General features: G+C 39.6%; 1 protein-coding gene across 5 annotated transcripts in view; it reads left to right on the forward strand.

Moving 5' to 3' along the window:
- STN1 (STN1 subunit of CST complex) overlaps window positions 1-22,004 on the forward strand; it is a 38,517-nt gene that overhangs the window by 10,144 nt on the left and 6,369 nt on the right. For all 5 annotated transcript variants that reach the window (XM_063163255.1, XM_063163257.1, XM_063163258.1 and 2 more), the window contains exons 2-7: window positions 3,187-3,320; window positions 7,831-7,926; window positions 11,962-12,033; window positions 13,779-13,940; window positions 15,190-15,301; window positions 16,068-16,230. In XM_063163255.1, the coding sequence (XP_063019325.1) occupies window positions 3,194-3,320; window positions 7,831-7,926; window positions 11,962-12,033; window positions 13,779-13,940; window positions 15,190-15,301; window positions 16,068-16,230 (732 nt within the window). In that variant the 5' untranslated portion in view covers window positions 3,187-3,193. The remainder of the gene's footprint in view (window positions 1-3,186; window positions 3,321-7,830; window positions 7,927-11,961; window positions 12,034-13,778; window positions 13,941-15,189; window positions 15,302-16,067; window positions 16,231-22,004) is intronic.

The following is a 22,004-nucleotide window of genomic DNA, read 5'->3' on the forward strand; positions in this document are numbered from 1 at the left end:
AACATTGATAGCAGTGGGTGAAAGAGACAGCCCAATCTTAATATGTTAGAATAATCTCAAATTGAGCCTTGTTTATTTGTATCCAGATACCTATTATGTAAACTTTAGATTTCTGCCCTTCAAACAGAGTTGTTTTCCCAAGAAGAACTTAATTCCTCTTTTGGTTTTGATTATGCCTTCATAGCCTTTTTCTGGAGTGAAAAATAGAATGCTGATATCTTCTGTCTAATTTGCTTGTGGACTAGATTCTTCTGTTGCCTTTTTTTCTCCTGTAACATGATTGAATTCCTTGCACTACAGCAACCCTGAAGTCATTGCACTGCACTTAAAACAAAATGCAGAAAGGAATGACCTTTTGCTAGGACTCTGTGTTGTTTATATTGCTAAGCCTGATCGCCCTCTCCCAGCAAGAGCCAGTTTAATCCTTAAACATTAATTAGATGGTATCTGGTCAGAATTGTCTATTGTTTGCTGTCTGGGTCTTCATTGATTAGAACGTTGTGCATCTCCACAATGCCCCTATTTGCCCCTTGGCTCTTCATTGTACAGGGCAGCTCTTATCTTCTTTGCTGATAGCAAATCACCAATGGTACCAGTTAAGAGCTGCAAACACTTGTAGCATAATGGAAAGTTCCACTTTTGCCAGGATGACTCATGAATTAACCCCGGGCTGGAGAGGCTTCCTGTGCCAACTTAGGAAAAAGTTACGGGAAGATACTATTATTTATCCAAAGATAAATGATTGGAAGAGTTTTGTCAGCCTTATAGGAATTATGGTTTTAATACTCTCAATCGGCCTGAAACGAGCTTGGAAACTCACTGAATAGATACTTTGGAAATAATTTACATCTTGCTTTGCTTTAGGGGCAAACAGACAAGTGCTGAGAAGAATGGACTGATACTAGCAGTGTTGTACATCCAGGAGGCACTAAACATCTTTTCTTTCCAACTGACCACAAACTTTTGGCTTCAAATAGGCCACTGTTCAAATGTAGCTACCAAGCTGACCACTGGGAGGGAAGGAAGAAAATAGGCTTGGTTTTGGGTGGTGTCAGGGGTGGGAAGGCTCTTGGGACTGTGGAGAGGCCAGGGAAGGCGTTGGCTGCAGTGCAGGATGCCCTGGTGTGCCTGTCAGACACTGCTGACACTGAGTGGTGGCTGGGGTAGGGTTTCACTGCCCCAGCCTGGTGTGGATGGAGTGTCTGTAACTCAGGACTTCAGCAAATTTGTCTCTGGACTTCAGGGAATCCTGTGATGCCTTCATAGTGCTGGGGGCACAATTTAGTTTTTGTCAAGGAATGTTTGCCACAGCTGCAAGATAAAGCATTGTGCGTCTGTAGCAGGCTTGAACCAAACAGAATGGTCTCTACATAAAGACATATGATGGCTGTAAATATCTCCAGTGAGGAGCTGTAACAAGGCCTGGGAGTGAGAAGAAAGCTCCAGAATTTGAAATTTAAGTCCCAGTTGTTTTTGAGATGGAAAGAGCTTTCACTGCAGAAATCTTCCCCCTTCAGAAGAGGAAAGCAGTAAAAAATTTTGGGGAGATGCCCTTCATTTAGGCTTAAAGTGTGCTTGGACTTGATCTATCAACATTTGGGCATTTCAGGCTTGACAAGTGGCTATAAAATGCCAAAATACAGATATTTTTAATCTTCAGTGGAGCTGCTTCATTGATTTCCCCTCACATGCACACATGTGCAGGGGTGACTTCTGCTTTTCACCCCAAGGAGTGTCTGTTTACCCAAAATACAACAGGTTAGACAGACTTGGTACCTGATTGCCTCTTTTTGGTTGGTTATCTCAGTCTGCTGTCTGTCTAGAAGGAAAAACAGGTGCTGAGCTGTGACAGGCTTTGTAACCATGCAGAGTAAATTGGGGGGCATGAAGCAGAAAGCAATGTAACTTTGTACTAGAGACTGCAAGCAAAAAGAGATGGAGAAACTAATTTTGTAAGAAAATGAGTATGCCAAGTAAAATACAGGTTCAAACCATTTGTTCCTTTGAGAAACTTTATGGTCTAAATTTGATATTGACTGTAGCAAGTATTCAAAGAACTGCCATATGGAGGAATAGCAGCTTGTGTTAAAATCATACACTTAACAGCTTAATTTCTAAATTTCTATTGAGCAGTGTCTCAATTCAGCAGTAGAAAAAGGGTGCTTCATGGGGAGACTTGAGTGAGAAAGGAATGGTGTGACTTTTGGAGTAGACCTTGCAGGTGCAAAAAGGAAAGGCTGGGAAGAGCTGTCTGTAGTGGGGAGCAAGACACGAATCCAGGTGTGATCAAACTATTTCAGTTTGTTACTCAGTAGTGAAGTTACTGCTGGAACTGACTAAATCAAATATTTTCAACTTCTCACCTAAGAAATGACCAGTCCAAGGAAGGGTAAATAACATTGACTTTTTTTTAACTTTTACTAGTAAAAGGAAGATGACCTGGAAAGCCTTACAGGAACAATGTTCCTGCACCTACAGGAGAAGCTGATAGAAAGTATTTTCAGCTTCTAAATCTTGATGAGGATCTTCCTGAATCGAGTGCTGGGGGTTTTGACATCAAGACTGTGATAAGCAGAGAATTGGATCTGTAATGGCATAAGATTGCAGGCATAAACTGTAAAATCTGAAAGGGTAAAAGGGAAAAGTAACAATTTCAATGTTAGTGGAGACTACATGCCCAAAACAAAGAAGGGATGGCTGTTTTTGTTTTGAATAAAGTCATCCTCCCTCAACTCCATGATAAAACACAGCACAAACAATGAGTACGTTAGGGAGGGAGAATGATGGGGAAATAATAATCATTTGTAGAGAAAGTAACCACTTAGGATCCCACAATCCTGCTCTTTTAAACAAATGTTGACTTTAGTTCTCTGTTTATGGATTTTAGAGAAGAAAAGTCTGAAATTCTATTTCATTTGAAGTTACTGGGGGAAATGCTGTTGCTGGATTCTCAGTACTTCAAACAAGTCATGAGTATTGATACTTTGAATATTTCATGTGGCAACACATGAAATATTGATAGATAAATGTAACATTTTATTAGATAAACTCCAGTGTCTCATCCTCCGCTCTGCTGTGTTATTGTGTGTACACTCATGAGTTGTTTTTTCATTTATGTGAAAAATAATGAATGTGAAAGCTCTTTACCTTTGTAGAAAACAATTTAATGTCCTTCTGTGTTCACAGGTTTTGGATGCAGTCTGAGAAGTACGGAGAAGAGATGCCTTCTCTGCACTGGGGTATCGATCCTGTGTTTTCTGCATTTGCAAGGCTCTATATTAAAGATATTACAGAATTGAGAGAATCTATACAGGTGCCAGGTATGTATTTATAGGTGCTGGTTATGATGCACCCAGTATTATGATTGATTTGTTGTGCTTTTAATGAAGGGATTGAAGAACACTTCACAAACATCAGTGAAGTAGTTTTCCACAGCCTTAAGCTAAGTGATGTTAGTTTCTTTTAAAAGTTCTAACAACAAGAGATTGTATGTGAAAAATAAAATATATTTGTTAAAATGGTTTTCCTTTCTCTCCAATACCTCTTTTACATTAAGGTAATGTGTTTCCTCTGTGTGGTGGTGCTTGTTATATTCTGATAAAGTTAATTCTAAATAATTGCTTGTCCTTTCTGGCCACATGTATTGTTATCTCTCTGCTGTCTCTACATTTTTCGCAAAATTTTGACAGTTGAGGATATTGCTGAATGTGTGATTTTGCTCTTTCCTATGGATATTAATACATTATAAGACAGATAGAGGTTTTGAGGTTTTTTCTCCTTAATTTCTAGATATGATAGATATATGCCATTCTTCATACATTGGAACAAGCTTATTGTAGATTCTGGCCTCCATGCTGGACCTTGCCCCACAAGTTTCTGCTTTGCAGTCTGTCCTGCTGCTCTGCAGTGTCACCCACATGTGAGCTTTGGCTGAAGCAACACAGCTCTGACCTTGAATTGCTGTTTTCACTACACAGGCTTTAAATAGACTGCAGTGTCTTCTGCTGGGAAAGAGTTCATTACTCCCAACTGAAGCCTGACATGGTGCAAGATTATCAGGGAGGGACCCAGAGAACTTAGAATTAATGAGGAAAAGCAATAAGCCCTAAGCACAGTGCATGTCTTTGGTTTGGTTTTGATGTTTTGTTTGTGGTTTTTTATTTTTATTATTTTCTGTCCACAAATACTAAATACCCCTGTTTGGCTCTTTGAATATGCTTTGCCTTGTAGGTTTTGTTATTCTTCTTCAGTGTTCTTTAACAGCAAGAATAGCAGCAATGCTATTTTTGGAGAAATGAAGGACTGGCGGGTTTTTTTTCTCTTCTTGCAGCCATTTTTATGTACATGAGGACTTCACAAACCACAAATACCAGTCTATCTATCTATCCTGGTTATTTAATATGGAGAGAGACTTTTATCATAAATCCATTGTAATAATTAGGCTGCAGACTGTTGTTGATATCTGTCCTACAGCAAGTTTTTTTTAAAGGCCTTTTTAAACTGTCTTATAAATGTCTCCTAGTAGTACTGGTGTGGGAAATGCATCTGGTAAAAATTGTTCTTCATCATGTTCTTCATATTTTAATTGTTTTCAAACAAAATACAAAACAATTCAATGCCAGCAGAATTGGATTGTAGTTTGGACTTGAACATTAGTACATACACATGTGAAAATGTAATCAGAATAATTAGCATTATAAACACCAACAAACATTTCATGACAGCAGGAACAGTCCTAGAAAGTACAGTCCTGCTCTTTTCTTTACTCCAATACCTGAATTTCCCTTCTTACTTCTCTTCCCGTTCTTTTACTTTACTGAGTTGGCTTCTGCTTGAGAAACTTTTTCAGTTTTGTTATTACCTTTGTTTTTTCTAAGATGATCCTAAGGAGGTGGTATCTGTCATGTCAAGATATCAGCCTTTACAGTTGGTACATTTGAGCTTTCTCCCCTTCCTGTGCATCTGGCACTCTGCACTCTGCTTGTTTGCAATCCTGCATCATTTTCTAAACCAAACTTCAAATTAAATGATATTTTCTGGAACCAACATCCTGAATTTTGTTCATTCTCCTGGTGCTGTATATATACCAAAACAGACATTTTCCAGTGTATCTTATTTGCTGGCAACAAATGATAGCACAACAAAAACACTAAAATTAATACCTTTTGAGGAAGGAAGAATGTAGGTGTTTGTTGTCAATGCTTCCTGCCTTTAATGGGCTTTTAAAGACCAGCTGAAGCTAAGTATATGGTTGGCTATAAATCAGTCATTAAGTAATGGTAATTAAGAATGAATGAGTGCAAAACAAAACGTTGTAACTAGGAAGAATGGAAAGAAACACAGTCTGAATGTCAGGAAAAACATCCCTAGAATGACATCTGTTAGACCATGGCACAGCCTTCCCAGGAAAAAGGTGGGATGCCCTTCACTGGGATTGTTTATATTCTGACTGTACAGATTGCCAGGAATTTACTGTACAAAATGGTCTTATATTGGCTCTGAGGAAGTGGACTGAATGACCTAATGAGTTTTTTCTTTCCATTTTAAGCATTAGGATTTGATGCCACAGTGACTAATCCTTTAAAGCAACACAAAGGGAAGCAGCAAACCTGGCCAATTACTCTGCTGCTATAAATGGTGACAAGAAGGTTGGAAAACCTCCCAGATAAAAACAGCAATTGTGTTGTCTTAGCAGCCTTGCAATGAGAGTGGGTGTCAAACTCAGTTGTAACACATAATTACATCATGGAAATGAGCTTTTCTCAGAGTTATCATGCACCACTGCTTTGTGACAGCTTATCAACAAGGAAGGGAAGCTACAAATAGCATAAAAGGAGGTAATAATAATTAAAGAAATGGCAAACAGCACAGCAATGCTGGTACAGACATGACCAGCACTTGCCCTAGAGATCTCTGTATCTATAGCTCCCTGTAGCAGTGCTGTGGCTGTTATGGTAATGGCATTTTGCTCTGGGTGTTGATTGCTGGGGTTTTAGGAACCTCACTGAATTGTTTGTCCACAGCTTCAAATATTTAGTATATAATTATTGCTACCAATATGGACTTAATTTGAACAAATAAACTGGAAGGACGAGTCATTTACACCTTGAAGTCATCAAGTGCAATAACTTTTTATAGGTTAAATATCAATTCATTCTTCAAATTAGTTCAGGTAGTTTCTCTGAGAGTAAGGGTGGAGTTCTAGGAGAATTTACGGGGACGGAGAGAACCAGTTTTATTTGGTCTCTGTCATCTGCCAAAACTCAGCTTACTAACTGGGAAGCAAACATAATAACATGTTGCTTGTTTGCATAATCAGGAGCTTGGAGTCTCTGCTCCACAGTCTTGCTCTAGCCCAGACCTTTTACAGAGATGTTGTAAGATTCAGTGAATGACTGCACACACTGGGAGCATCTCCACTGGGGGTTTCTGCAGCAGTGTTTATTTGGTAAATGAAATGGGAGACAAGTGGACAGACCTGCTAAACGTTGTCTGTGCCAGACCTGACCAGTGACTGCAGGTTAGTGTAGCCAGATCTGAGATGATAGCCTAGATGCATCCTCAAAACACTGCCGTGGATTTTTATGAGCAGAATTTCTGCTTATGAGCTGCTTGGCTGATCACCTCTGATTTCTTCTGAAACTTTTGTGTTTTCTCTCTGTATTGTGTGAAGAAAGTTAATTCCAGGCTCGTTTAAGGCTGCTAGCTATGTAGGACAAGTTATTTTTGGATTTTGGATTTAGGGTTTTTTTTGTACAGAACATTTTTCTGACTCCCTTGCTGCTGTGTTTCCCTTTGTAAGAACAACACTTGCCACGGTGTATGGAGCCAAACGTTCCCTTCTGAGTCCCTCGAGTTATCTACTTTTCAGAAGACAGTTATTGAACATCCCAGATGGCTTATTTCAGTAAAGCAGCAGTATTTGAAAACTGAAGAAAACACAGTCACTGAAAGCTAGCCAGCCCAGGGTATATTTGGAGCTTATTGCCCTATTTTCCTCCTGCTGTTGGACTGTGAAGCCTCAGTGTATGATGTTTACATTAGTGTTTGTTAACAACATTTGTCACTCTCTTGAAAGGGATTACAGAGCAAGGCAACCTCAGTGCTCTCAGAGTCCACTGGGCTGTGATTTCTCACTCTTTCCTGGGCATGTTTCTAAGTGTTAAGTTATCTTTATAGATGCACAAAAATAGCTTTGAAGGGATGTTTTTAGAACATGTGTTTTCAGAAACTGAAGTTCAGGATGCAGTCCACAATGACTGCAGTAGTGTACTCTGCAGTCTGAGAGGGCTGTTGCTCTCCCCCTGCCCCCACAGCTCCTGTTCCTCTAGAAATGAAAGACAGAATTATGTTAGTTTTCCTTTCGGAGGCTCTGCCTTAATCAGGAACAGCTGCATTGTGAGAAGCTCAAACTGCTTCCTTTGTGTTCTATTATTTATTCTGAAGCCTTATGAAGATATAAAAAAAACCCAAACCAAACAACAAAGCAAAGGAAAACAAAAACCCAAATGAAGCAACAAAGAAAAACCCCCTAAAGCCTGCAGCAAGCAAACTGTTTTTCAGATTCAAATGTGCAGGAAAACAAGAGGTTAATAAGATTCTGACACTCTGCAAATGCAAGCTTTTGGTATCCTAAGTACAGCTGATACTTTCTCCTTTTAGTGTCCCTAGTCTTCAGTGATACAGGGGATATTTCCTGTGTAGGTGCTGTATAATTTAAGATTTATTAAATACATGAGAAAGTATGTTTTTTTTAATTGACAAATGTGACTATGTAGAGTAGGGTGTTAAAAGAAATTGTTACACTAATCAAGAATGTTTTGTGTCTAGGTATATTCTTTTATAATGGACATCCTATAAGGCAGGTGGATGTTGTTGGGACAGTGGTTCAAAAGAAGGAGCGAGATGCCTTTTATAATTATGGAGGTAAGGAAAATGTCTCTCTTTCTTCTTGCACTTATCAGCCTTTACTATTTATCTTAGTTACCGTTAGAACTGAAAGGTCTCCCTATGTGGTCCTTGTGTATTCTTGAAACAAATGTGTTCTAATCCTAATAGAGTCTATATCTACAGCTGAGATTACCTGGCACATGTAGGGAAGCTACTGTTTATCTCCACTTCAAAAATAGAGAATTAAATTGTTAACACAGAGTGATTGGTTCATGTGGGGGTCATGTAGCAGATCTTAACTTTGGGTATTGCTTTGTCACTGGACTCTGCTGCCTTCCTCTCCTATTTGCAGTAGCTTTGGTTAGATGCAAATGTATTGAACAGTGTCCACAAATGGGAAATCACTTCTTCCATATTTGAACCTTAGAAATCCTTTCTGACTTTTTGTATGTCTTGTCATATCTTGGAGCCAACTTCTAAAAGCTGTCAGGAGCTTGTTGATGTTTAGATGCACAAAAGTCCTAACAAATGCACTGAAGCATCATAGCACCAGTTCTTGCCAGCACCAGCTGGGAGTTGTCTCCTCTGTATTGCTTTTCCCAGTATTCAGTTTTATTAACATGGAAACATCTGATTGTCATTTTGTTCAGCTGTCTTTTACATCTGGAGAAAAAGCAGAGTACAGCAGTGGTGATGTGGCAAGTTTCAAAAGGTGGGGGGAGGTCACCTCACAGTAGGAATGGGGAGCCAAATGCAGAGATCCTATTGAAGCCCTTATGGCCAGTGTCTTCCTCTGCCATGGGTTTTCACCTGGTGGAGGTGAGTCACAGAGTGCCTCCCCTTCCCAGCTCCTTTGCTTGTAAGATTGCAGTTCCCTGACCCTTGGGAGTGCTGTGAAGATACAGCTGATGAATTAACCAGCTCCCAGATACCCCAGCATCAAACTGCTGCAGGGTGGCATTGACTGCAAATGCATTTATCTCTTCTTGAGAACAGAGGAAGGCAGAATCAAAATGACCAAGACAAAACCAATTCCGTGGGTAAGGGTTTTCCATGCTGCTCTCAGCATCAGTTTAACAACTACACCTGTGGAAAATGTTTGACTGGAGCAGAAAGTAGAGGAATAGAAATAAAAAGAAACTGCAGAGTAGTGGAATTAAGGCCTTAGATCAGCCGACCTTCAAGTGCAGCTCACAGTAAGCCTGGCTTCCTGCTGTCTTTCACATCCAACTCCACTCTTTGTTCCAGCAGTTCCTGGTTTGAGTTTTCAGGCTACCTGCCAGAGTGCCCCTCCCCAGCCTGCCCTCCCTTTCAGGCAAGCCGACTCTGGCAGCACAAAACTGTAACTTCTTAGACAGTTTCCTGCTTGTAACTTCTTGCATCTCTCGGTTCAACAGACTCTGGTGAGTCACAGGGGTTGCATCAGTTGGAGTGCCACACACTGCTCAGGACTTGCTCACTTTCCATCTGCTTAAAAGTGACTTACAAAGCAATTCCCCCTTTGTACTTTCCCTCTGATAGGGAACTGAAATGTCTTTGTGTCCCTGCCTTGATCCTCCCCCCTCACTTCCTATTTGTCTGTTTCCGAATACACATCACTCACTTTAAAGAGTCTTAGGTCCTCTGCTGAAAACTCTAGAGGCAGAACTGATGACAAAATTATAATTGTAAAAAAGAGTTAGTTTACTCTTTCCTGGCTTAAAAAATTAAAATTACATGCTATGTAATATCTTATTTTGACGCTTGGATTTGATTGTTTCTTGCTATTATTATGATAAGTTAGGAGAATATCTAATTAAAACATTGCTTTGATCAAGCTCATATTTTACCTAGTGCACCTTTCTGACCCCTTTGTCTCCTTTGCTTTTCAACAAAACCAAACATCACGTGTGTTTTTCTTTGTATTCCAAAACTAACTTTAAAAGCTAAAAGGCAATCGACTTAAAATAAAAAAAAATCACCAGCATCTCAATAGGTCCATGCAGGCCTGACAAGAGCCATACCCTTTTTGTCATAAAGAAATAAAAATTTACACAATTATCTCATTTAGCAGGTAGCTTTGAGCTACCCCTCAAATTATTAAGCACGAATCAAAGAAACCAAAGCCAAACAAACAAAAACCAGGAAAAAACCGCCAACAAACAAAAAGTACACCCACAAAAAACCCAAATAAACAAAAGTTTAAACCCAAAGAGATGAGGAAGGGCAGCACAGGGAGCACAGGAAGTTTTCAAGAGTTTGTAGACCCCTTGTGCTTTTAAAATATATTGTCTAATTAGAATACAATTGCAAGAGTTACTTGTCCTTTTGCTCAAAGCTTTCATCTATGAAATTCCAAAACTTTGTTTCAGAACCTTACTCTGCTACCAGATTCCTTCTGTGGTCAAGTACAGGTCAGTCTCTCCGGAACTCTGTTTTCAGCTGTTACATTGAGGAGAAGCAGTCTGGCCTCCTAATCCTTCAGTCTTGGTTTGTTTCCAGGCCCTTCTTAGGAAGCCTGTCTGTCTTGGTTGGTGCAAGCTGGAACATCTACAAACTGTGGGAATGCAGGAGTGAAATGTTATCTGCCCTGCTTCTTGTTGCCATTGCTGGCTTGCACACATGGCTTGGGCATGGCTTATGAGGGTTCTGCCTCCTACTAAAATAGTTGCTGTCTGTCTGTACCAAGGAGAGGAAATCCTACCAGCAGATCGTTATCTGTGCTCTGGTACAAAATTAAAGCTGCTGAAATAGTTGCAGACACAGCAGCTCAAAGCAGAGAGAGCAGAGAGGAGCCTACTTTTGTGATGGAATTTGGAATTGCCTGCATCTTATAAGTGCTGTTAGTTTACTAATAGGAATGTGCAGCTAAACTGCTTGGAAACTGGAAGGCAAAACAATAATTTGAAATTAGACCCCCCCAAACAGGGAGATTGTTTTAAAACATGTGAGACAATACAAAGGCATTGATGCTATGGTTCTCAGAGGAAATGACTGCAGGTATCAATCAGCGCCTTCATAGTAAACATTGCTGTTACTTTTTTAGTCATGGACCTGCTTTAACGAGCAGAAGAAAATTGCAGGTTTCCATTTGTGAGGAGTGGAATCTCAATCTTGGAGAGGTTACATTCAAGAAGCAAGGTATATTGGCTGGATGATCCTTGACAGACATTTAGTATCTTTCTATTTAGAGTGTTTGTTGTACAAGCCATCTGTATACAGTCCCTTGACCAATGGACAATTGATTCTTCAGACAGATTTTAGTTTCCTTTGAGTTTTGTCTTTTCCTGCTGTCATTGACAACGCAGTGCCTGGAGCAGAAATTGTCAAACTGATTTTCATTGGTCACTGGCAGAACAGGAAGAGCAGCTCCATGCTCAGGAGAAGGTGTTGAGCCTTTTCAGCAGAGGAAGTGGCATGCATGCCACCAGCACCTGCACTCTGAATTGGGAATTCCTGGCTTAGAGCAGAACCACAAGCATGCATGTCTTCTGTCCTTCCTGCCTAGGGGAGCTGCCTTTCTGCTCCCTGGACATTGTCTTGAATTGGAAAGACCAGCAGACTTTGAGCATAATATTGGCTTGGAAACCAATGCAGCTGCAGGTAGCTGCACTCCTGGTTTATTGACATGGTTATATCCCCAAATGTTGAAGTGCTGTTCCATCACTCTAACAGTAATGCTTCTGTAATGCTTCTGTAGTTTGTGCCTGGTTTCCTGTTTTAATTTGTCTGACTTCAGCCTTCAAAACTAATTCTTCTCCTGACCTTGTCAACAAGATTAAAACCACTTAGTATCCAATATATGTACTGAAGCCTCATAATTTAAATTACTGTATGATCTTTCTTTGAGAATATACGTGTTACTTTGCTGACTATGCACATAAGCACATCTGGTGCTGAGCTACTTCCATGTCTGAAACAACTGTGGAAATTATTTCAGATATGCAAGTAGAGTTTGGACTTTACCTTCCAAACCAGTTGGAATGAGATGTCCTTGGCAGTTATCTCCCTACATATTTATGTATCTTCACTTCTTGGAACATGATTGCTTGCTTTCCTAGTCTGTAATGCTTGCAATTTTTTTTTTTGCAGTGGATGATAGTACTGGAGTTATAAATTGTGTCTGCTGGAAAAATCCCATGGTAGCAGAAACTCCTTTATCAGGTAATTTATCAAAGAAATAAGTCCTCTTTTGATTTTTTTTTTTTTTTACTTATGTCTGTCTTAAATAATTTAATAAGTGATCAAACTTACAGAAGAGCAAATACTACCTGGGCCATTTTGGGAATTTTATATTATTTTTTTGTGTTTTGTTCAAGGGTGATGCCAATAAAACCATTACATTATGTCCTGTCCCTGCCTTTTCCTCATTTGAGTAATATGATATTTCATTTCTATGCTGTGACATTGTTCAGAGAATTTGCCTGTTAAGGTTCTTTCTGTACCTTCATCAAGTAAGGAACTAGGCTGGAAATGTGCCACAACTTCTGTTTCCAAAGTCAGTCCATTGACCTGCCCTGGTGATTTTGGTTTCAGGATTTATCCTTGCTTTGTTTGTATTCATATACTCTTGCTCAAACAGACACTGTCAGCAATGAACTTGAAAGTAGCTTCAAACACAGTGGGAGGATGCCAGCAGTCTTTTACAATTTGGGCAAGTCCTAAATGTGCAGTAATTGTGCATTTGAAATTAATGTATTACTGTAACAGAACAACTCACTAGTGTCTAGCTGTCTCTTTGCTTTTTCTCCCACTGTTTCTTGTAGATCAAAGTACAGAATTCTTTCTACTTTGGCTCTTCTTGGAAGCCCATGTAGTGGATTGACAACCCTAATATGAAGCTGATCAAATCCTACTGAAATAAATCTTACTGGTGTCATCTGCAGTGTTAGGAATGCATATTAATAGAATGGAGAAAGGAAAGCTTGATGTAAAAGTTAAAAGCTCTGATGTCTGTGGAACAAGCCCATTTATACAGACAGATAATTCATACTTATATTTAACAATCCTATGACAGGTGGTACAAATGGTCCCAACTGGAATGTAGAAGACAGCTCTCACTTTGGAGAGGTGATGATCTGGCACAGCTCTCAAAAAAAAAAAAAAAAGAAAAAGGAGACATGCAATCAAATCAGTTTTGAGGAACTTAAATGAGGAACTTAGATGCATTAAAAGGAATTGCATGAAATACTGCTTGAAATAGAATGAAGACCAAGAATGCTTTTCAGCCTTGTATTCTTATTTTACTCATACATCACTAGTGCTTGGATGGACACTATGCTAAGAATGCAAATTCATTTATTTGTACCTGCTAAAGAAAGCTCTTAGGGGGCACAAGAAACTTTCTTCCAGCCCTTTGTAATTGTGATCAGGGATACTTGGAGCAATAATCAGGTTTTAAGTTATGAAGGATTTACTGTCCTACAAAGCTGTGTTATGTAAATGTGAGGTTCTGTCAAGTTAAATTCACCTCAGTTGGATTCACCCCAGTGTAGACATCAAATTGCATCACATGAATGCTTTGGCCCCACCTCAGATGACTCATTCTTCTTTTGCATAAAAAGTTCAGCTAACTTTTCTTTTCCCCTTTCATCCATCTTAGCATGATAAAATCAAAAAATGCCAAAACAATTTCAAATTTGTTTCAATTTTGCAACCCATCTATGACATTTTCAGAAGTAAATCAGTGTCTTCTCCCTTTTATATTTTCCCCAGATGAACAACTCAAATAAGTATAATAAAGTAAACTAATTTTGTCACCCAGAAGTTTTCCTACCCAGGACACATGGTGCCTGGGACCTTACCCTTTTTTAGTGATATGACTCCTGTGGTGCTTAGGTGGATGAATGCAAAAGGACAATTAATGCATCGACTTTAGTGCCTGACTCCCTTTCCCTCACTTCTTGCAGGTCATCCAAGCACACCCAGCAGTCTCAGTGTGTTTGAACAGCTGAAGAAACTCCAAGAAACAGTAAGCCAGAAAACCAAGCTGGAGATTGGGGATGTTGTCAGGGTCAGAGGTCACATCCGAACCTATAGGCAACAAAGAGAAATTCAGGCTTCATGTTTTTGTGAGTGTTATGAATCTGTGATATATGTGACTAAGATGTCTGAATCTGTGAAAATATCTGGGCTTTATGTAATTAATTGAATATTTTCCACATTATTTTCTGGCATCTCATTTTTCTGAGGATTCTCATCTGTATATCTTTATTTCAGTTGTAGCAGCATAAGGTTAGAAGACACACTATGTAATGTGTGAGGTTAGACTGCCTGTAAACGAGGCTTTCCTGGAAAAACTGTAAAAGCTGATGAGCATGCATACAAGAATACCACACAGACACTGTGGTTGGGTGTCTGCAAGAGTGATTTGCTCTTCAGATTTCTCTGTGTTGAAGTAGAGCAGCCAAAGCCTGTGGGAAGGGAGCTGCTGACCTTCTGTGTCCCACTTCACCAAGGGTGCTGAGGGCTTTGGAGAAGTGGCTGCTGTTCATCACAGCCAATCCATTCCCTGGGCAGGCAGCAGCATATGGGCAGGGTCCCACTGAAGCCTGGCTTCTCCTCAGCTCCCTGGCTCTGCAGGATGAGGGAGAAGTGTTCCTCAGGCACAGATCTGCAAGCAGGTGCTGCCTCTGTGTCTGACAGCTCCTGGAGCAGCAGGGCTCTGCAGCCCACAGCTCTGGGACCTTCCAGTTACATAACTGCTTCTCAGTTCCGTGTCTGTGCTGTTGTGTAAGAGCTGGTTTTCCCCAATGAGATCTTACATAGATAATACTGAAATGATTTCTTTAGTGAAGAAAATCCTGTCTTTTAAAAACCCTGTATAAGTCAGATAAAAAAAATCTAGATTTTTCAGCTCTAGCTTAAGTTTGCAAGGGAGTTCAGCCTCTCTTTCCAGACAGAAGATTTATGAGTATATACAACCCATTCATGGGTTGGTAATAATACCAAAGAGAGCCATGCAATTCAAATAGTCTCTAAATTGCTTTCACTTTGGCCCAAATAAAGCTCCTTACTACGTGTTAACTTCATTTAATGGATAAAGGCTGCTGAAAGGTAAAATAGAGATCATAAATTCTGGTTAAATAAGTTGTCAGACAAAATCATAACCTGTAATGCACCACAACAGGCCATTTTTCCTCCTTGTAAACTGTAAAAGCAGGATTGGCCTTTGTGGTTTGTTTTTATGAAAACCACAGTGAACAAATTTTGCCAATTTAATACTGGCTGTGAAGCTCTGTTGTGCTGCCTTAGGTTTGCTTGCTTAAAAAATTGTGTGGGAGTCCTGGCCAGGTTTACAAGTTCTCATTGCCTTTCCAGATAAAGTGGATGATCCTGTGTGTGATGTCCAGATTTCGAGAATGCTGGAGCTCCCCTGTCTCTATAGAAAAGTTTATGATAAACCTTTCAAGAGCCCTGAGGAATTACAGAGGTAAATGCAGTATGCAGAACTGCTCCTGGGGCAAAGTATGGGATATTATGATTGTTTACTTGTTGTAATAACTCTGGAAAAAAATAGAGCAGGGCCTGACTGTGATTCAGACTGCATTCATTACAGTAGCAGTCTGCTTTTCTCCCAAATAACTGGTGATGCATACAGATGAGATACCTGTCCATAATCTGAGGAAAGAATTATAATGCTGAACTAAAGTGAATATTAGGAAGGAAGTAAAATAATGTGTACAGACCTCTTTCATCTAGTGAAAAAAAAATAGGATTTAGAGCAAGACTTGGGGCTGAGGTCAGCAGAGAGGATGGAGATGTATCCTTGACTGATGTTTTATGTGTAAGGTTGAGGAGCTGTTCCACTGAAGTGCTCTCCTGCCCTTGTCATTGTCAAATCACAAATCCATAACCTCCATAAGCTGAGTCAAACACCCACTCCTGTACTCAGTTTCAGGGTAGCTGGATGCTTATTGGGAGGCCTGGTGCATGTAGTGTTGTTTCAGAGACTGCAGATCTTAAATTCACAAAACCCTAACAGCAAATGATTGAAGAAGAACAGTTGAACGTTTATACTTATAAAAATGATCTGTTTTAATTAAGGATTTAAATTCAAAATCTTTAAGAGCAGTAAAACATCTTTTGATCTTTGAAACCAGTCCAGTGGACTGTTGTTGTTTTTTTCTACAATTACTTTATGTAATTGTTCTAAAACACATTTCTTACCTTTTGACATGTTCTGTGTATCCTTGTAGTGGCCCGGAGGGTCAGAATTTCTCAATCCACATGCTGCATGAGAAAGTGCAAGGCTTTCTATTAGAAAACAAAATTCAGACCTTTTACCAGCAGGAGTTGGAGACAGTTGATTCTCTGGTGTCTCTGATGGTTGTGCATCTACCCAGCCCCAGCTGTGAGGAGGTGAGTGAATGCACCTGTTCCAGGCTTTTAGTGGGGGGAGATAATACCATGTACTCTTTTAAAGCATAAACAGATAAGAGACTGGTGTCTTCAGAGGATTCAAAAACCAACTAGTGCTTGAGCTTTACACATTAATTATTTACAGAGCTTGAAGAAATCTTGTTCCTTTAGACATACAAAACTGGGCTAGAAAAAGTAATGTAAGAACATTCTGTTATTAGGGGTAATCTTGTGTTAGGGCTGAGCAATCTTACAGCCTGCAGCAGTCACTACTGTATCTAGATTTGTAATTAGTAGCTGTGTCAGTAAAAGAGATCCCTTTAAGGTGCTTGAGTTTTTTGGGATAGAGGTTTGAGATCCTGGATCTAATCAGGAGAAGGGAGCACAAAATCTTTGTCTTGTTTCTCATTTGAAGCTCAATATATTAATAGAGATGCAGCTCTCAAGAGGAGGTTATGTGTAGATGAACAGTGCTCCCTGCTACATTTCTCACATTGGAAGTCCCTAACTGTGAAAAGATGAGAAGGTGGCATTAAATTGAAATCAGTTTACAGGCAGTTGCATGTAACCAAACTATTAAGAAATTTTCCAGTGAGTTAGTAACCTCTTGATCAGCTGCAGAATGGGAAACAGAACAAGACCCATTTTGTAAAATGCCTTTATATTATTCTGTATTAGTTGGATAAATTACAAACCAGATTTTCAACTTGTATGAAGTGATAATTTTCTGCAAAGCTTACAGTTACATCTTTTATCATGAAAGAAATGGCAATTGGAACTTAAGCTGGAGTGTTGTGATTCATTTGTTTGTTTTGGTTTTCTATAGAGAAATAAATCCCTGGCAGTCATTTTCACCTGATTTTGATGTGCACTGTACTGTTAAGTGCTATGTTATGTTGAATTCTAATGTTTGTTTAATTCTTAAGAAACCCAGAAAAAACCCTGCAAAAACCAGTCTCTTGCAGATGAGGTCAAATAATAATGAAAAGTAGCTCTTTTCTTGTTGGCCTTGTTGAAATGCTGCTGATAGCTGTTCTTGATAGCTGAGTTGGTGTTTTTTTGTTTGTTTGTTTGTTTTCATTTAGGGTGGTTTTTTCTGGTCTGCTTTAAAACAAACATGGATATTAGCACTAACAGGACCTATTCTCATTTTAGACAGAAAATTTTGCTAGTAGATTATCCAACATGGCACCTGATACATTCTAAACTAGCTGGAGCAGTATTAAAAGTTCCCAAACACTTTACAATAAAGGAAGTAGTCACCATTGTGTCCAATACTGGAAACTTAAATGCTTCAGCATTTATAGAAAGACCAAGATAAATAATTTACAAAGCCATTTAAAGTAGGAACTGGTGCAGAACAAACATAGAAAGACTGAAAAAATCCCCCAAGAAAACCCAACCCAAACAAAACACCAACCAACCAAAAGAAAAACAACTCAAAAACCCCAAATCAAGAAAAATACTGTAGCATCAGTGTTATTAGCAGTCATGAAGAGCTGTCATAATAATTGTTAGTTGCTCCTGACCCTGATACAAGGACATGAGTATATGTCCCAGGAATGTGGGTGCACAGCTGCTTATTTAGAAATTGCAGTTCTACTTATTGTCCTTTACTACTAATTTCTTGCAAAGAAGGTTATCTGTTCTTGCATAAGAGAAGACCTTCAGTTGTCAAGTGGCATGAATGTCTTAGGAGGAGTGCCTAGTAATGCTCTGGAAATGTATTTCCTTGTTCCTCTACTCCATCTCTAGAAGGTGTCACCTTTCGTAATTGGCAAAGGGTCAAGTACCCAGTTCTATCCACAAAAGGAAGTGTAATAGATCTGATTTCTGTCCCTCTTCCTTTCTTTTCTCTTCAGCAGTCTTTTGTTTTGTGCTGCTCTCAAACCAAGAGGATAAAAGGTGCTGCTGATGTGGAACAATGTTATTTTGGGCCTATTTGGCAAGGCAGGAGCTACAGAGCCAACTCAGCTAATTAGGCCATGCCTCAATATACACACTTGTTCACTTCTTGCACTTTTCCTGCTTGTAAAAGGATGAGTTATTTGGATGTGTAGGTTTATTTTTTTTTATCCTGATTCCAGTGTTCTAGAGCACAAGTTGCTGTTAAACTATTTGTTTCCTTTCTCTTCCTTTCCCCCTTCATCTCTTTCCCAACTTGTAAAATACTTACACAATGTTCATCATAGTGGGAGGGTGTCTCCCCATGGAATATTTTCTCCAGGGAGGTGATGAACTGCTGTGGAGTCACTGCAGTGGAGTGGAGCAGAGGGTGAAGATGGAAGAGTTAGCTGGGATGGTTTGAGGTAGGCAGCATCTCTGTGTTCCTTTTCAGCATTACTGTGTAGCTGAGCCCTGTCCACATCCCATACAGGTCCTACAATAAATGCCTCATTCCAGTCCTCATGCCTCCCTGGAAATGCAGTCTTCTGCCTGTCTGGAATAAATTTCCCTCTAGCAGATGCATCTGGCAGAACTGAAATAATTTCCTCTTCTCAGACATATACTAGGGAAAATTTAATTTTATAGTCTACAGATGATGAGGAAGAGAATTTAACTGCTTTTAAAAGTAGTTAAAAATTAACAAATCTTTTATGAATTTTAAAGCCATTGGAGCTTTAATTTGCATATCCAGTTCCCCATCTATCCCAAAGGTGTAGCCTTTTCCCTGTCCCTTAAAACAAGTGACTTTTGAGTGGGTGGGTACCAGAAGGAAGACTACAAGTAGAAGAAGAAAAAGTAATTTTGTGCTTAGAGAACCTCCAGTGTGTACTTACTGGACTTGGACAATTATGTTTGGCAAATGGTCAAGCCTTTGATTCCATTTTTAAAGAAAGCTGCATGTTAAGTGGATCCATCCAATTTCTCAACTGAAATGCTTTAAACCAGCCAGTCTTGATTAACAATATTTCTGCCCTTCTGCCATGCATAAGCTACAGTGTGTGCTATTTTAGTGCTGCCATTCCAGTTTGTGAATGTCACTGCCCTGGACACATGGCTTGAGTTGTGCTTTCCAGAGTGTGCTGTTTGTGCTCCTCTTGATTTGAATGTTATCTCAAGGTCACCAATGAGAAGTAGTTATAGCAGGAAGTTTTGCTGTGTTGTTCACTCTGTCTGTGCCCACCCTGTTCATTGTACTGTAGGTGTAACAGTTCACTGAAAGTTCTTGATGCAGGGTCTTTGTCTTTCTGCCTCTCAAGGAAGTTTCACCACTGCTTTAAATATTATTTAAATATTTTTAAATATTATTTAAACATATAAAAATATTATTTTAAATATTATTTGCTACAATAAGTTGCAAAGCTTATTACAGGACTTGAGGACTGACATGTCCAGGATCACTATTATTAAAATTGTCACCTGCCTAAGTCCAGGATTAAACATTACATGAGGAAATGCAAAAGGTGATTCCCTGAGTAGAATCACATGTGTGGTTATACCAGGAAACTTTAACACCATCAGGGTGTGATTCATAATGAGTCAAAGGTTGCATAGTTCCAGTGTTTTAAACAGACTCACTAATTCCTTTGCCACTTCATTTGTTTGACCTATTATTGATTGTAGAGAGAATTGGTCTTGTTTTAAAGATCTGAGAATAACTGGTTGCACAGCACCAGCCCACTAAGCTGTGTGAGGCCTATCAGATGGAATATATTGATTAAAGCACCAATTTCATTCTGGACACATAGATTCTTCTGTTGGCTTTGCTACAGAGCCCTTGGCCATTCTTGGGAGTGAGGGTAATGACAGTAAAATTATTATTTAATAGCTGCTTCTGTGTCAGGTTACACACATACACAACATGTTTTACAAAAGGGATGACTGATGAATGCTCCTCTGTTTTGGATGTACAGCTTCATTTATTTGAAAAGGACCTGATTTGGAAGAGAGGGGGAAGACCCTGCTGTTACTGCTTGAGAGATCCTGAAATGGTGCACCCTGAAACTAAGGCATGCTCAAGGGGGGCACTTTGCAAAAGGAGGTGTGAACATAAGGAGAGGTATTGGGGAGAAGAACTATTGACTTGTGCATTTGCAGGATGAGATGCTGGAGTTGCTTTGGGTGGGCCAAAAGAGCAGAATAAGCAATTTCAGTCTGTGTTGACAAAGAAACTGAATTGCTGCCTTACCCAGAGGAATGGAGAAGAGGAAGCATGTTCTAGAGCACACAAAGAAAAAAACTCAAAATTTTCCTGTCATTTTATGGTGCTACTAAACACCAATAATACATAATATTTTTGTATTAATATATAACATGGTACTATTAAAGTTGGCAGGAGCCCTATTTTGGTTTTCAGATACAGTCCTTCTGCCATGAAGCCCTTTTCCATGGATTCTGCAGCACATATGAGAGAGTGCTGATATGGAGCAGCTGCTTACTTATAATAAGGCCTCGCTGCTTTCACTCTGTCAATGCCTTGACTTGCATTCTTAGTGATTCTGTTTCAGTATCCATCCAGGCTGAGCTGTGTGTCAGTTCGCACAGAGTCTGTTTTTAATTATCTCCCTTTTCTGACAGGATTTCAGTGGTAAGCCAAACTGAATAATTATTGTGCTTCTTTGGAAATATTTTTATCTTTTTTTTCTCCCCAAATGTTTGCTTTCACATTAAAAATTGATCAGAGTCTTGAGTTGGTTGCTTTGCTAGCAATTTCTTACATTCTTGAGGATTTATTACTGCATTTGAGTGAGAGGCAAAGTCTCTTCATTTTACATATGGCTGTGAGAATGTGCTTTTCTGTGAGCAAATATTCCCTCTTCACTTAATCCTTCCTGATGCATTTTATGTTTGTTTCTTCAGTTCATCAGAAGAGGCACAATAAAGAGAAATACCTTTGTGGTATTAATGCAGTGACTGGAACAGTGTCCAGATGCATGGCCAAGTCTGTAATTAGAAGTAGAGTCTGTTGTTATCCAGATTGGTACTATGGTGGACAGGAGGACAGACAAGGTTCAGGCACTGAATCCTTCAGCCTGAAACAGAGGAAACTGAACTGAGAATAAGAGCCATTGTTCTGTTATAATTATCTTGAAGTATTCAGCAATTATTTTTGCTGGTGATTTGAGAGGAAAAAGAGAATTAGCTGTTGTGGGACAGAGAGAGAGATGTGATTATGGCCTGTTGAAATGCTGAGGGTTGTCTGGAGGAACAGGAGGGAGAAACTTGTGATGCATGCTAACACCAATATCCCTTTTGGATCCCAGAACTATTCCCAGTTAGGTACATCAGCTTCCAGGCTGTTGCAGTGTCCCTTGAGAGCTGCAAATACATTGAATGAGTGTTTTGTGAGGAGAGATTCTTCCTTTGCTCCTGTGGTGTCCATTTCTCATATTCATGTACTTTCTTTCTAGTTCATGATGATTGCCTGCTTCACTCCCCAGGCTCCGAGCTGCTCCTGGTGAGTGAAGTAGGACGTGCCAAGTCTGATATTTCTGTTCAGAACAGGGTGGGAGCATTTCTGGTGATAGTTGAAGGAATGGCTTGGCAGATCTTGCTCTGGTTGCTCTGGTGTGGTTCTAGTTATCACATGGTGGTTTGTGGGAAGCAGTTTAGCTCTCTTCTCAAAGAAAACCACAGGGAGCACAGTGTGCTCCCAACAGATGAGAAAACAGCAATTGGGGAACTGAAGCAGTCTGTGTAGATAAATGGGAGGTTGAAGGACACAGTAGGACAGATGGAGATGGAGAAGAGTAAGTCATAATCTTGCTCTTATCTACACATACTTTCCCTTCTCCTCAAGTAATTATTTCCTTCTACTTCCCTAGCTGTCA

Source organism: Melospiza melodia, chromosome 9 (assembly GCF_035770615.1).
Source record: "Melospiza melodia melodia isolate bMelMel2 chromosome 9, bMelMel2.pri, whole genome shotgun sequence".
NCBI classification, from domain to species: domain Eukaryota; kingdom Metazoa; phylum Chordata; class Aves; order Passeriformes; family Passerellidae; genus Melospiza; species Melospiza melodia.